The sequence below is a fragment of the Hylobates moloch genome, unplaced genomic scaffold, assembly GCF_009828535.3.
Source record: "Hylobates moloch isolate HMO894 unplaced genomic scaffold, HMol_V3 SCAFFOLD_11, whole genome shotgun sequence".
NCBI classification, from domain to species: domain Eukaryota; kingdom Metazoa; phylum Chordata; class Mammalia; order Primates; family Hylobatidae; genus Hylobates; species Hylobates moloch.
In genome coordinates this window covers 80750050-80764810 of record NW_026652286.1, presented here as the reverse complement: position 1 = coordinate 80764810, position 14761 = coordinate 80750050, and the positions used below count along the sequence as shown (strand labels likewise).

The 14761-nt window shown below is 38.2% G+C and overlaps 1 protein-coding gene across 2 annotated transcripts in view; it reads left to right on the top strand.

The window, feature by feature from the left end:
- Window positions 1-14761, top strand: part of LOC116476897 (protein NPAT) — a 62439-nt gene that overhangs the window by 25603 nt on the left and 22075 nt on the right. For both annotated transcript variants that reach the window (XM_032167306.2, XM_032167307.2), the window contains exons 3-10: window positions 3087-3147; window positions 4899-4971; window positions 6589-6629; window positions 7428-7652; window positions 8586-8667; window positions 10191-10278; window positions 11255-11346; window positions 11430-11517. In XM_032167306.2, coding sequence (XP_032023197.1) covers window positions 3087-3147; window positions 4899-4971; window positions 6589-6629; window positions 7428-7652; window positions 8586-8667; window positions 10191-10278; window positions 11255-11346; window positions 11430-11517 — 750 coding nt within the window. The remainder of the gene's footprint in view (window positions 1-3086; window positions 3148-4898; window positions 4972-6588; window positions 6630-7427; window positions 7653-8585; window positions 8668-10190; window positions 10279-11254; window positions 11347-11429; window positions 11518-14761) is intronic.

Here is a 14761-nt window from a genome sequence, read left to right as displayed (position 1 = left end):
CAGAGAATTAGTTTCAGAATGACACCCTCGTTTCTGATTAGTTTTGCTGCTGCTGTCTCCAAGCCTTTTTTTTTTTCTTTCCTGACCTGTATCTGGCTGCTCCTTTCAGACAAATATAAAACATATATTTTGATATATCTCTTTTTTGCTAAATATCACTAGACCAACAAACCATCATTTGGTACATAGTGGATACCTTCCAGAACTACATCATTTCACATGGTGTTTGTCATTTTATTTTAAACATGGCTCCTTAAAGACTATCACAGATAACATGAATGTCTGCTTAGGAAACTGAAAATGATGCAAAACTAAAGTTAAGCAGGGTCATAGAATAGAATATACACAAATCCATTGTATTCTGTATGCCTGCAATGAACAACTGGAATTTGAAGGTTTTTTGAAAATACCCATTTATAATAGCAACAAACAAACAAAATGCTTAGAGATAATCTAACAAAACATGTGTGAAATCCAAATGCTCAAAATTGCCTGAGATCTAAGGCCTGAATAAAAGGAGAATTGTATTGTATGCACAGATTGAGAGACTCAGTATTGTTAAGGTGTTATTTCCTCCCAATTTAATTATAGATTTTTCACAGTCAAAATGCCTGCAAGCATTTTTATAGATAACATGAAGCTGAATTCTAAGTTTTAAATGGAAAAGAAACTAGAATGGCCTAAACAGTTTCTGAAAAAGAACAACTTGGAGGACTCACATTACCAGATTTCAAGACTTACTAAAAAACTGTGATAATCAAGATTAAGGGGCATTTTTGATAGTTTAGGCATGTGGAACCAAATACAAAGTCCATATAGAGACCCACACATCTGATTTTGATAAAGGCTTAAAGGCAATTCATTGCAGAAAGGATGGTCTTATCAACAAATGTTGCTGGAACACTCGGACATCCATATGTAGAAAAAGAACCTCTACAAATACCTCATACCTTATGCAAAAATTAACCAAAATGGATCAGAATGTAAAACACAGGACCGTAAGACTTCTAAATGAAAACATAAGAAAAAAATCATGCGAAGTTGGATTTGACAGTGAGTTTTATATATGACACCAAAAGCATGGGCTATAAAGGCAAAAATTAGGCAAATTCAACTTTATAAAAAATTAAAAACTTGCTCTACAAGAGGCATGTTAAAAGAAATAGGCTGGGCCAGACACAATGGCTCATGCCTGTAATCCCAGCACTTTGGGAGGCCCAGGCAAGAGGATTGCTTGAAGTCAGGAGTTCTGTACCAGCCTGGGCAACATAGTGAGACCTCATCCTAGAAAACAATTTTTAAAAATTAGCCAGGTGTAGTGGTGCACTTAGTCCCAGCTGCTTGGGAGGATGAGGCTGGAGGATCACATGAGCCCAGGAGGTCAAGGTTGCTGTGAGCCACAACTGCACGGCTGCACTTCAGCCTGGGTGACAGAGTAAAACCCTGTCCCAAAAAAAAGGGCTGGGTGAAAATATTTGTATCTTACATGTCTGATAAAGGGTTTATACCCAGAACATATGTATAGAATTCTTAAAACTTAACAACAAAAACCAAACCATTTTTTAAGTAGATAAGAGATCTGAAGATACTTTACCAAAGAAAACATACAGATGGCAATAAGCATATGAAAAGATCTTCCATATCATTAGTCATTAGGAAAATGCAAATTAATGCCCCAGTGAGATACTAATACCTATTAGAATGGCTAAAATAAGAAAACAGGTTTAAAAACTGGCAAGTCCTTGACCACAAATATGCAGAGCAGCAGGAACTCTTGTTTGTTACTGGTAAGAATTAAAAGTCATAGAGTTGCTTTTGAAAACAGTTTGACATTTGCTTATATGATTAAGCATATACTCCCCATGTGAACCAACACTGACATTACCCAAATCAATTGGAAAACTTGTGCTCACACAAAAACCTAGACACTGGTGTTTGCTTATAGACGCTGGTGTTTGCGTATAGTGGCTAAAAACTGAAAATAGGCCTAGTGCAGTGGCTCACACCTGTAATCCCAGCACTTTGGGAGGCCAAGGCGAGCGGATAGCGAGGTCAAGAGTTCAAGACCATCCTGGCCAACATAGTGAAACCTCGTCTCTACTAAAAATACAAAAATTAGCTGGGCATGATTGCGCTCGCCTGTAGTCCCAGGTACTCGGGAGGCTGAGGCAGGAGAATCGCTTGAACCCAGGAGACAGAGGTTTTGGTGAGCCAAGATTGTGCCACTTTACTCCAGCCTGGGCAACAGAGCAAGACTCCATCTAAAAAAAAACAAAAACTGAAAACAGACCAGGCGTGATGGATCACACCTTTAATTCCAGCACTGTGGGAGGCAGAGGCAGGAACATGGCTTGAAGCCAGGAGTTCAAGGCTATAATGAGCTATGAGCAGCCACTGTACTCCAGCCTGTGTGACAGAGCAAGACCCTGTCTCTAAAATATAAAAAAAAATATATAAAAACTGGTGACAACCAAGATGTCTTTCAAAAAGTGACAAACTCTGATGTGTTCATAACAAAGCAATACTACTACTCAGCAATAAAAAGCAACATGCTATTGATTCACACAATAACATGGATGAATATTAAATAAATCCTTCTAATTCTAAATTAACAATTCTGAACAAATAACAAATTGTAGATAGTGGGAGCCAGATTCCTCACTGTGTGAGGAAGAAGATATAAATAAGCATAATAATGAAACCAGTGGTGTTGGGTTATAGTCTGAGATATTAGTATGACACTGTGGTTATTTTAATATATATATATATACACAGCTAGATGATACAAATGCTTGTATATATTCATTTATACATGTATATATAGCTGTCTGCTGAGAGGGTCTAGAAGCAGTGATACCCAAGTAGCTATAATGTCCTAGTCAAACAGGCAAGATTCTTTAGAAGCTTGGATGCAAACCCTAATTTCAGTGGCTATTTTCATTTTCGATTACCTGCTTCTTTACCCTTTCCTCATCAGCCACTTTGCAGTCATATCTTTTATTAAGTTGAATGGTAGAATCTTTTCTTGTGAGAAATTATTGGTAGTAGTATACAATTTTGGTAACATTTGATCTTTTTCATTTCAGTCCTTATTTGGAAAAAACTTGACAACAATTTTAAATGAGTATGTAGCTATGAAAACAAAAGGTAAGAGTTCTGATGTGGAGTTTTTTTGCTGATGTATACAATATTTATCTACTTGCTTTAGTTAAAAATAATTTTTAAAGGTTATTAATGTCTCATAAAAGCCTTGAGAAAACTTGTCCCTGTTGTAATGAGATAAATTTTTCTGGGACACATCTAATTTGTTTGTGGGTTTTGTTTTTTGTTTGTTTTGTTTTGTTGTTGTTTTTTGTTTTTTGTTTTTTTTGAGATGGAGTTTCGCTCTTGTTGCCCAGGCTGGAGTTCAGTGGCATGATCTCAGCTCACTGCAACCTCCAGCTCCTGGATTCAAGCAATTCTTCTCCGTCAGCCTCCCAAATAGCTGAGATTACAGGCATGCGCCACCATGCCTGGCTAATTTTGTATTTTTAGTAGAGGCAGGGTTTCTCCATGTTGGTCTGGCTGGTCTTGAACTCCCGACCTCAGGTGATCCACCCACCTCGGCCTCCCAAAGTGCTGGGATTACAGGTGTGAGCCCCTGCCCCCGGCCATTTGTTTGTGTTTACATTGAGTGATAGATAAATTGCAACAATCTTTATGTTAGCAAAAATAACCCAAAAACTACCTTTAAAAAATATGTAAAATAAAACTCTTACCTCTGTGTTATCTACACTGATAAACAGACATCACTGTGCGTTAAAAAGTTTTAAACTGACATTTTAATTTTAATTCTATGTAGTCTAAGTCTGAACACAGAAGCCAGTCATACACCGGCTTATAGTTACCAGAATATAAAATTCTACTTGCCTAAATTAAGGATGTTTTAGAGGGAAAGTTTTGACTGCTTATTTTCTAATATTGATTATTTTCAATAGCTTACAACATTAACAAAACAATTAGCATTAAAGAATTCGCATAAGATGATAACAAAGGAAAAGAAGCTTGACATTTTTTGACATTGTCTGTTTATAAGCATTGTGCTATGTGCTTTCATATGGTTTTTTTCTCATTTAGTCCTTTTTTTTTTTTTTTCCGAGACGGGAGTCTCGCTCTGTTGCCCAGGCTGGAGTGCAATGGCGTGATCTCGGCTCACCGCAACCTCCGTCTCCCGGGTTCCAACAGTTCTCCTGTCTCAGTCTCCCGAGTAGCTGGGACTATAGGCACACGCCACCATGCCCGGCTACTTTTTGTGTTTTTAGTAGAGACAGGGTTTCACTATGTTGGCCAGGCTGGTCTCAAACTCCTGACCTCATGATCTGCCCACCTCAGCCTCCCAAAGTGCTGGGATTACAGGCGTGAGCCACCATGCCCGGCCTCTCATTTAGTCTTTAGAATAACCCAGTGAGAGATATTGTTTAAAGCCATTTTTAAATATGAGAAAGTTGAGGATTAAATTTCTACACTTACAAGGAATTTGCATAACCTGTATGATAATTATTATAAGACAGATTATTTTAATTCACTTTCATATGTCACATGATATCAGAACAAAGATCAAAAAATTGTTTCTCCTTTTTTTTAATAAAATGAAGGTGTAAAATTATTGGCCAAAAAATGCTTCAGAGATTTTACAGATGTCCATTTCTACTCATATTGTATCTGATACTCAGTGGCTTTAGAAGAGAAAGCAACCACGTTATAGCTTTGCAAGCTATTTTACCACATAGATTTATTTCTCATTTTCCAACATACTGTCAATAATTGAGAGACAAGGTTTTTTGTGTGTCTTTGTTCAAAATGAATGATGAAATTTCTTCAGCTGGATTTATTAAGAACCTTTTCCTCCTATGATTTAGAAACATCAAATAATGTCCCAGCAATAATGTCATCTTTATGGAAGAAATTGGACCATACACTTTCTCAGATCAGGTAATAAGCTATTAGAATGTGCCTAATGATTTTGGAATGCAAATACACTTTGGGTTTAAATCTTCTTAAGACCTACACAGTGTACTTACATAACACTCATCCAGTTTTGAAATTACTCTAGAGGTTGCTGGTACTGTGGAGGTTACTGACTGACATAGTTTGAAATAAATAGCATACTTTTAATAAAATATTTAGAAAACTAAGATATGTAGTAGTTCAATGACATTTCCAAGTTTCCATAGCAATTTAGAGGCAGGTATATTGTTAGAATACAAATCACCTTATCCCAGGCCACTGTGAATTAAATTCCCTTAGGCAACTGTCTCTTTATTACATATTCACAGAATTGATGCGTTGAACCCATGCCCACTTGGTTTCTTAACTTGTAAAGAAATAAGCTTGAAGAATAATGCTAATTCTGAAATCTTCTGGTATCAATTTTATGAAAATCTCATATTTGACTATAGAATTTGTTATGAAAACCATAGTCTCTTAACCTTTCTTCCAGAGCTATAAGTGGCTACCCCACCTAACTTCAGCATAGGTTTCATTTTCTTCCTCTGCTTAACCTGCTAAAATGGCTCCAAATGCTTTCTGCTTAACTCTGGACCACATCGTACTTGGTAGTCTTATCTTTATATTTCTCTTTCCTGACTCGAGTTTTGTGGATCTTGTTGGAGACTTACTTGACATATTTTTTATGATAATGGCACAGTGTTTATGACTTTATCGAATAAAGGGGTGGGCCACTCTAATTCATACTAAAAGAATTAACTTGTACTGTGAATTTTTCCATGTTTGTTGGCATCTTCTTTAGAGGTTCAATAAAATAATTTCATAGTCATAAATTTTATAAAAGCTGGATGTCCTCTGACACCAACTTGGGGATTCTGAAGTATTTATATATGGAGTCATGTGAAATCAGAATTTCTCTGTGGGAAGGCATCTCTGTAATTGTGAAAGATAATAAAAAATGTATGCTTTGTATATTCTTACTTAAAAATGTTAATATTTAGAGTTTCTAAAGTTAAATTATATTCTTTTTATTTTTTCAAGAGGGAGGGTCTTGCTCTGTTACCCAAGCTGGAGTGCAGTGGTGTGATCATAGCTCTTGTAGCCTTGAACGCCTGAGTTCAAAAGTTTGTCCCACCTCAGCCTCCCAAGTACCTAGGACTACAGGCACATGCCACCTGGCTACTTTTTATTTCATTTTATAGAGACAGAGTCTTGCTATGTTGCTCAGGCTGGTCATGAACTCTCGGCCTCAAGTGATCCTCTCACCTCAGCCCCCCAATGTGCTGGGATTACAGGCATGAACTACCGTTCCCAGCCTGGATTGCATTCTTAACGTAATGTCAAGGCACTCTAATGCATATTAAATTGTATAGAAACTTCTTAATTAAAATTATGTGTGTTGTGAATGTGTCTACATGCCACTATTTTTCTCCTAATGCAAATCAGAGTTGCTTACCCAAAAAATGTGTTTGTCTTTTTGGTCTGAGAGAGATTTTTTGCCTTTTACCTCATAACTAACTTCAGGTCTGACTGTAACTAAATCATAGTGGATGTCGGTGACAAACATTTTTTGATGGATAACTACTTTGTTTTCTTTGTTAGGAGCATGCAAAGTTCCCCAAGGTTTGCTGGCAGTCAGAGAGGTTGGTATCCAACTTTAAACAATGTTCACAATTACTTCAAACTTAAACTATCAGATGAACATTTTAATTCATTGTACACATGTGCTAAGTATATATTTTGCTTAAACTACTGTTTTTCTGTTTTTCTTTTTTTGAGACAGCATCTTGCTCTGTCGCCCAGGCTGAAGTGCAGTGGCATGATCTCAGCTCACTGCAACCTCCACCTCCCGGGTTCAAGCAATTCTCCTGCCTCAGCCTCCCAAGTAGCTGGGACTACAGGCGTGTGCCACCACACCCAGCTAATTTTTTTGTATTTTTAGTAGAGATGGGGTTTTGCCATGTTAGCCAGGATGGTCTCAATCTCCTGACCTCGTGGTCCGCCTGCCTCAGCCTCCCAAAGTGCTGGGATTACAGGCGTGAGCCACCGCACCTGGCCAAACTACCGTTTTTCTAAGTACAGTTATGTTAATTAATATTTTCATTTATCATTAAAATATTTTGTAAATACTCCCTACGTTTCACATTGACTCTTGTAGAATGTTTTAATTCTCATTTCATAAGTTTAGGTTTCTTAATTCATGAGGGTATTATCAATATGAATTACTGCAGAACATATATAATCTTGGATTTATAAAGCTTGAGTGTGTTCATTTCAGTTTCTTCTGAAAGTTGCATAAATTTAGTCGATATATTTAGGGGTCATTCTTCAATCTGTTGATGTAACATGTTGTTATATAATAGGATGCATCATATTGACTTCTTACAATTCTCAAACTACCCTGACATTGAATTTGTTTTTTAAATGCTTATATGTTTCAGCCCGAACAAGAACTGGAATTGCAGAAATCAAACGGCAGAGAAAGCTTGCATCTCAAACATCTCCAGCCAGTGCAGACTTGCTCACTTTACCTTACCTTTCAGGACAGTTTACCACTTCTCCTTCCACAGGTACACAAGTTACTCGACCAAGTGGCCAAATTTCAGACCCATCAAGGTCATATTTTGTAGTGGTGAACCATTCACAGTCACAAGATACTGTAACCAGTAAGTTTACATTTTGTTCTCTTAAATTTTGTTGTTAATCAAATCGTATGAATGAGATAATATACTAATGTCTTTTTACTCATAGTGTAAAATTATGCCCCCCCCCCCCAAAAAAAAAGATGAGAGAGACTAAAAGTGGAACAGACTTCTAGATTTGCTATAAGCATATAAAATCTTTAAGGCTTCTTAATCTAGGGTTCTTCCTATTTCTACGCTAACTGAAGTCCATCTTGAACTCTCTAATTCTCAATTTTTGGCATTAAGAGAAAAAGACCCTGTTGTATTTGATTTTAAATGGAATGTACATTATATTTTCTACCTCCTTGCCTTTGTTGATGTCAGTCTGTCCTCCTGGAATGAGGAATGCCTTTCCACTTCTCTATCTTTACATGTTAGAAATCCTACATATGCCTGGCTGAACCTTAGAGTTAGGAATATTCTTGGAGTGTGTGGTATATCTTATTTGTTGCATACTTGAAACTTTTGAAAACACATGGTAGTAAGGGATAAGAAGCTAGTTAGTAACAGAGTTGGGATTAGAATTCAGGAGTTAGCACTCTCAGTTCACAAACCAATTATCTTTCTGTGCAGCTAAAATTTGTTGCCATCAAGGTCTCCCTCATTTTCACCTTTTCCAAATCCTTTTCTACACCCAGAACGCTTAGTTTATACTTCTTAGACTTTTTCCATTCTACTGTATTATTTTTTGTTGAGACTATATTGTTCTTTGGATTTTATTGTAAAACCTTAAGGCATAAAGACTATATTTTATTAATCTTAATATCTTTTACCATGCTTTACACATGGTAGGCACTCAGTACATGTTAATTGAATTTAATATAAAATAATAATCACTAATGCTTTTTATCCCATTACAAGTTTAGAAAACTATTCAGTTTCTTTGGCTTACTGTTATGTTTTCTTGAAATACAGCTGGAGAAGCTTTAAATGTCATTCCTGGTGCTCAGGAAAAGAAAGCACATGCCAGTTTAATGTCTCCCGGTAGACGCAAAAGGTAAATGCTTTTTGAAAGAGACAAGTTACCCGTATCCATTAAAAAAAAAAAAAAAAGAATTACATCAGGATACTTACATTGTGAATAAACTAATAAAACCAGATTATGTTCTGATCTATATTAGAACTATTCCAAAATACATTGTCTTTCTTCACATTCTAACCTGCCTGAAATTGGGTTGCATCTCTCAATTAATGGCATGTCACTGTTTCATGGGAAATATCTTTATTCTGTAATGGTATATAAAATAATGGTATATCTTACAAATGATGTTATCCGAGATTTTTTGAAATCCATGTTTTTTAACTGAATGTAAATAATACCATTATGTTCTATGCTCCACACACATTTAAAGTCCTAAGATCAATTGACGGAATTTTTCCAGGCACAATCTTTGAGAAAAGTGTTTTTCTGTCTTACTTCCCCTGTGTGTCTTTGTTCGAAGGATATTTTTATAAAGAGATAATAGTTTTAAAATGTTTATTCTAGTTTCTTAGCTGCCAAGCCCTGGGTATTTTTGTTAGAGTTTTTACTTTTGGTTACCTTTCATTCAAGACTGACCTCAGCCTCATTTATTGGAGCCTTTCTCACTTCGCTGTATAAAATAACAAACAGCAATATCCATTTTTTTATTATTAGAGATAGGGCCTTGCTGTCTTGCCCAGGCTGGAGTATAGTGGTGCGATCATAACTCACTGCAGCCTCGAACTTGTGGGCTCAGAAGATCCTCCCACCTTAGCCTCCCCAGTAGCCAGCACCACAGGCACATGCCACCACACCCAGCTAATTTTTTTATTTTTTGTAGAGATGGGGGTTTCACTTTGTTGCCCAGGCTGGTCTGAAACTCCTGGCTTCAAGGGATCTTCCTACCTTGGCCTCTAAAATTGCTGGGATTACAGATGTGAGCCACCATGCCCAGCCAGAAAAGAGCAATATTAATATTTAACATTTATAGGAACCTTGACTTTTTAAATAAAGTCTTTATATATACTTTATTTCATTCCATTCTTTAGTAAACCCAATAATGCAGTTGGTCATTATGAAGTGGGTTAGAGAGTCGGAGCTTGCTGTGCCTCAGACCACATAGGTAGTAAGTGATAAAGCTAGACTTCAAACTCATTTTTTTGAATCCAAGACTAGTAATACTTTTTGTACTTCGCTTTGTTCCTGCCACAAATAGAGAAAATACAGTTGACCTTGAATAACATGGGTTTGAACTGCATGGATTCATTTATACTCAAGTTTTTTTTCAACCGAACACAGATTGAAAATTTAGTAGTAAAACCTACCTATATGCAGTGTGCTGACTTTTTGAATACATGGGCTTCCTAGTACAGACTGTAGGACTTGAGTATATGTGGATTTTGATATCCTTGGGGGTCCTGAAACCAGCCCCCTGCAGATACAGGGACAACTGTGTCTGTTCTGCTGTGGTGATCTTAAAATTTATGTCTGCATATGTATTTATCTTTAAATCTGTTAAACATAGTGGTTAAAAGAAAAGCTTTTAAAATGTGTTTCAGTGAATCTCAGAGAAAAAGTACCACTTTGTCTGGCCCTCATTCAACAATACGGAATTTCCAAGATCCAAACGCTTTTGCAGTAGAAAAAGTAAGTGACTCTGCCAAACTTTGCAACTTAAAATATTCCTGAGTTTAAAAATACAGATATATACACAATTGTATGTATGTATGTATTAAATAAAGAAACAGGAGTAAGTTTATAGATATCTGTAAATACGTTGTTGGATCATTTAATAAAATACTGGCCAGGTGCTATGGCAAACGCCTGTAATCCCAGCACTTTGGGAAGCTGAGGCGGGCAGATTGCTTGAGCTCAGGAGTTCAAGACCAACCTGGGCAACATGGTAAAACCCCCTCCGTACAAAAAGTACAAAAATTAGCTAGGTGTGGTAGCACGTGCCTATAGTCCTAGCTGCTTGGGAGGCTGAGATGGGAGGATTGCTTGAGCCCGGGAGGTCAAGGCTGCAGTGAGCCATGATCATACCACTACACTCAAGCCTGGGTGACAGAGTGAGACCCTGTCTCAAAAAAATACTGGCTGGTGAGTAGTGTCTTGTACCTGTAATCCCAGCATTTTGAGAGGCCAAGGCCAGCAGATCTCTTGAGGCCAGGAATTCAAGACCAGCCTGGCCAACTATCTCTACTAAAAATACAAAAATTAGCTGGGTGTGATAGCGCACGCCCATAATCCCAGCTACTATTCAAGAGGCTGAGGCACAAGAATTGCTTGAACCGCGAGGTGGAGGTTGCAGTGAACTGAGATTGCGCCACTGCACTCCAGGCTGGGCTACAGAGCGACACTCTGTAAAAATAGGGCATTTACTGGGGTTTGATGATGAGTGTGGAACTGTATAAGAAAGAGTTGGTGAAAGATCTGTGAAAACATTTGCAAATTATAAAGTATTATATTCAGGTATTAATATGGAGGGAGCCACACAACCTCTGAGTTTCCATTTAGGTTTATTAAAACTATCCAGCTCTTATTGGTTTGTTCTTTTCTAATAAATATTAAATAGCAGAATACTCTTTATTGTCCTTTTGCTAACAATGGCTTTCTTTTCCAGCAAATGGTTATTGAAAATGCACGAGAAAAAATACTAAGCAACAAATCTCTTCAAGAAAAGCTAGCAGAAAACATAAATAAATTTTTAACTAGGTAAGCTATACATGTTTAAAATGCCTAATTGTTTTTGCCTGATTGCATAACTATAATAAAGATTTTTCTTTCTTTATTAACAGTGATAACAATATTGCCCAAGTACCTAAGCAAACGGATAACAACCCTACAGAGCCAGAGACTTCAATTGATGAATTCCTAGGACTTCCGGTATGGGTGGTTGGGGTGTGTGTGTGTGTTACTTATGATTGATGGTATTTTGGTTTCATTTCAAAACCATTGCCAACATAAGATGTTATGATTTGCCATCTAATTAGATAAAATGATTTACAATAGTAAGATACAACTTTTCTTCATTCATTGAATGCAGTCTGTTCCTGAAAAACACATCGGACGATGACTTAAAATAGAATCTGTATTGCATCCACAGTCATGGATTCCTAAGTATTTAATACTTGAAAATTTATTAGTGGGTATATTTGTGTGTAATAAACAGTAATACAGTGTTTATATAAATTACATTTCTTCTACACTGCTACAAATTGTTTAATAATTTAGAGAAACAATGAAATGATACAATAAAGATATGTAATGGGGCCAGGCACGGTGGCTCAATGCCTGTAATTCCAGCACTTTGACAGGCCAAGGAGGGCGGATCACTTAAGGCCAGGAATATGAGACCAGCTTGGCCAACATGGTGAAATCCCATCTCTACCAAAAATAAAAAATTATATGGGCATCGTGACACGTGCTTGTTATCCCAGCAGCTCGGGTGGCTGAAGCAGGAGAATCCTTCTATCTGGGAGGCCGGGGTTGCAGTGAATGGAGATCGCACCACTGCTCTCCAGCCTGGGCAACAGAGCAAGACCCTGTCTCAAAAAAATAAGAAAAAAAGATACGTAATGAATCCAAGTAATAGTTAACTAAATAAAATGAACAAGACTATTTTGAGATGGAGTCTCACTCTGTCGCCCAGGCTGGAGTGCAGTGGCACAATGTCAGCTCACTGCAAGCTCTGCCTCCCAGGTTCATGCCATTCTCCTGCCTCAGCCTCCCGAGTAGCTGGGACTACAGGCGCCCACCACCATGCCCAGCTAAATTTTTTTGTATTTTTAGTAGAGACGGGGTTTCACCATGTTAGCCAGGATGGTCTCCATCTCCTGACCTTGTGATCTGCCCGCCTCAGCCTCCCAAACTGCTGGGATTACAGGTGTGAGCCACCGTGCCCGGCCATTAAAATGAGCAAGACCTTTTTTAAAAGAAAGATTGCTAACCAAATGACAATTTGCCTGTGAGGCTTAATACTAACAGAAGAAAGATGGGGACAGTGGTCACTGTTGCTATTGGTAGTAAATACAAAAGAGAGAGTGAGCTAGTAAGGGAGGAATATAACAGTCTACATTTTAAGATTTGTTCATGTGCAACTGTCCTTTAATATACTTTTTTTTTTTTTGAGACAGGGTCTCACTTTGTTGCCCAGGCTTCAGTGCAGTGGCTTAATCACGGCTCACAGCGGCCTTGATCTCCCCGAGCTCAAGTGATACTCCCACCTCAGCCTTCTGAGTAGCTGGGACTACAGGCACATGCCACCACACTCAGCTAATTTTTGGTTTTTGTTTGGTTTTGTTTTTTGAGATGGCGTCTCGCTGTGTCGCCCAGGGTGGAGTGCAGTGGCACGATCTTGGCTCACTGCAACCTCCACCTCCTGAGTTCAAACGATTCTCCTGCCTCAGCCTCCCAAGTAGCTGGGATTATAGGCATGCACCACCTCCACGCCTGGCTAATTTTTATATTTTTAGTAGAGACTAGGTTTCACCATGTTGGCCAGGATGGTCTTGAACTCCTGGCCTCAAGTGATCTGCCTGCCTCGGCATCCCAAAGTGCTGGGATTACAGGCGTAAGCTATCTCACCTGACCCAAGTACCCTTTTTGAAGAGCAGCTGCGATTGTGATTTTAGGACATCTCTTTACTTGGACCATTGGACAATGGAAATATTTTTATTGGCATGCCCTTGTGAGTGTATTAGAGCAGCTTTTCTTTCAGTTGAATTCTGAGTAAAGCCATTGAGGCCTTGAATTGTCTTTCTCTATGTCAGTTCTACCAGTACATCTTTCAAAAACCTTTCTTACCTTACCATTTAATAAATATGGGCCAGGCACAGTAGCTCATACCTTTAATCCCAGCACTTTGAGAGGCCAAGGCAGGAGGACTGCTTCAGCCCAGAGGTTCAAGACCAGCCTGGACAACATAATGAGACCTCATCTATACAAAAAAAAATTTTTTTTAATTAGCCAGGTGTTATTGCATGTAGCTGTTGTCCCAACTTCTTGGGAGGCTGACATGGGAGGATCACTTGAGCCTGGGTGCTCAAGGCTGCAGTGAGCTGTGATTTCACCACTACACTTCAGCCTGGGCAACAGAGCGAGACTCTGTCTCAAAACCAAAAAGTAAATATGTATGCTCTGTTCTAAGTTTTTGTATTCTCCAACTTTTTGCTTATTGTTTCTCTACAAATAGGTGCTTACCATAATCAGGGTACTCTATTAAATACTGTGAAGGATTGTAAGAAAGTAAAGACACAACCTACTGTTCTTGGTTGTTCATAATACTGTATTTGTAGAAAGTTAAGAATTAAGATTTAGCTGGTTGCGGTGGCTCGTGCCTGTAATCCCAGCAGTTTGGGAGGCTGAGGCAGGTGGATCACCTGAGTTCAGGAGTTCGAGACCAGCCTTGCCCACATGGTGAAACCCCATCTCTACCAAAAATTAGCTAGATGTGGTGGCATGCACCTATAATCCCAGCTACTCAGAAGGCTGAGGCAGAAGAATCGCTTGAACCCGGGAGGCGGAGGTTGCAGTGAGGCGAGATCGCACCACTGCACTCTAGCATAGGCGACAGAGTGAGACTTCGTCTCACAACTATAAAAAAAGGAATTAAGATTTAAATAACAGTTTTTAAGACAGTATAGGGAATTTTGTAACACAGAAATCCCAAAAGGCTCAAGAAATAGCACCAGGACGTCTGAAAGTCTCTCTGAAAGCTGAGGCTACAAACAGGATAATAAGGTGCAAAATTAAGGAAGGAGTTAAACTGTATCTACTCCCTATTTCTCATGCTCCGCCAGAAACACTGTTGTCAGTCATGAGCCCTCCCAGCAAGAAATCTAACTCAAAAGAACTAAAAATACAAATGGTTCTACAACATTATTCCATAGCTTAGCTTGTAGTTGACAAGCTCACCTCCACCATTGGTACAGGGCTTTTGAGGTAGGTTTTGGCATGTTACTTTTAAAACTGAATAGATAAGGATTGGCAGCATTTAAGGAAAGCATTTTACATGAAGAACCCAAAGCAGACAGATAAAAGGGATAAAATAGATTTATATTGAAGGACCTATAAAGCAGTCTACAGTAGAGTAATGTAAAGAAAGTAGACAATAGAACTTTATAGTATG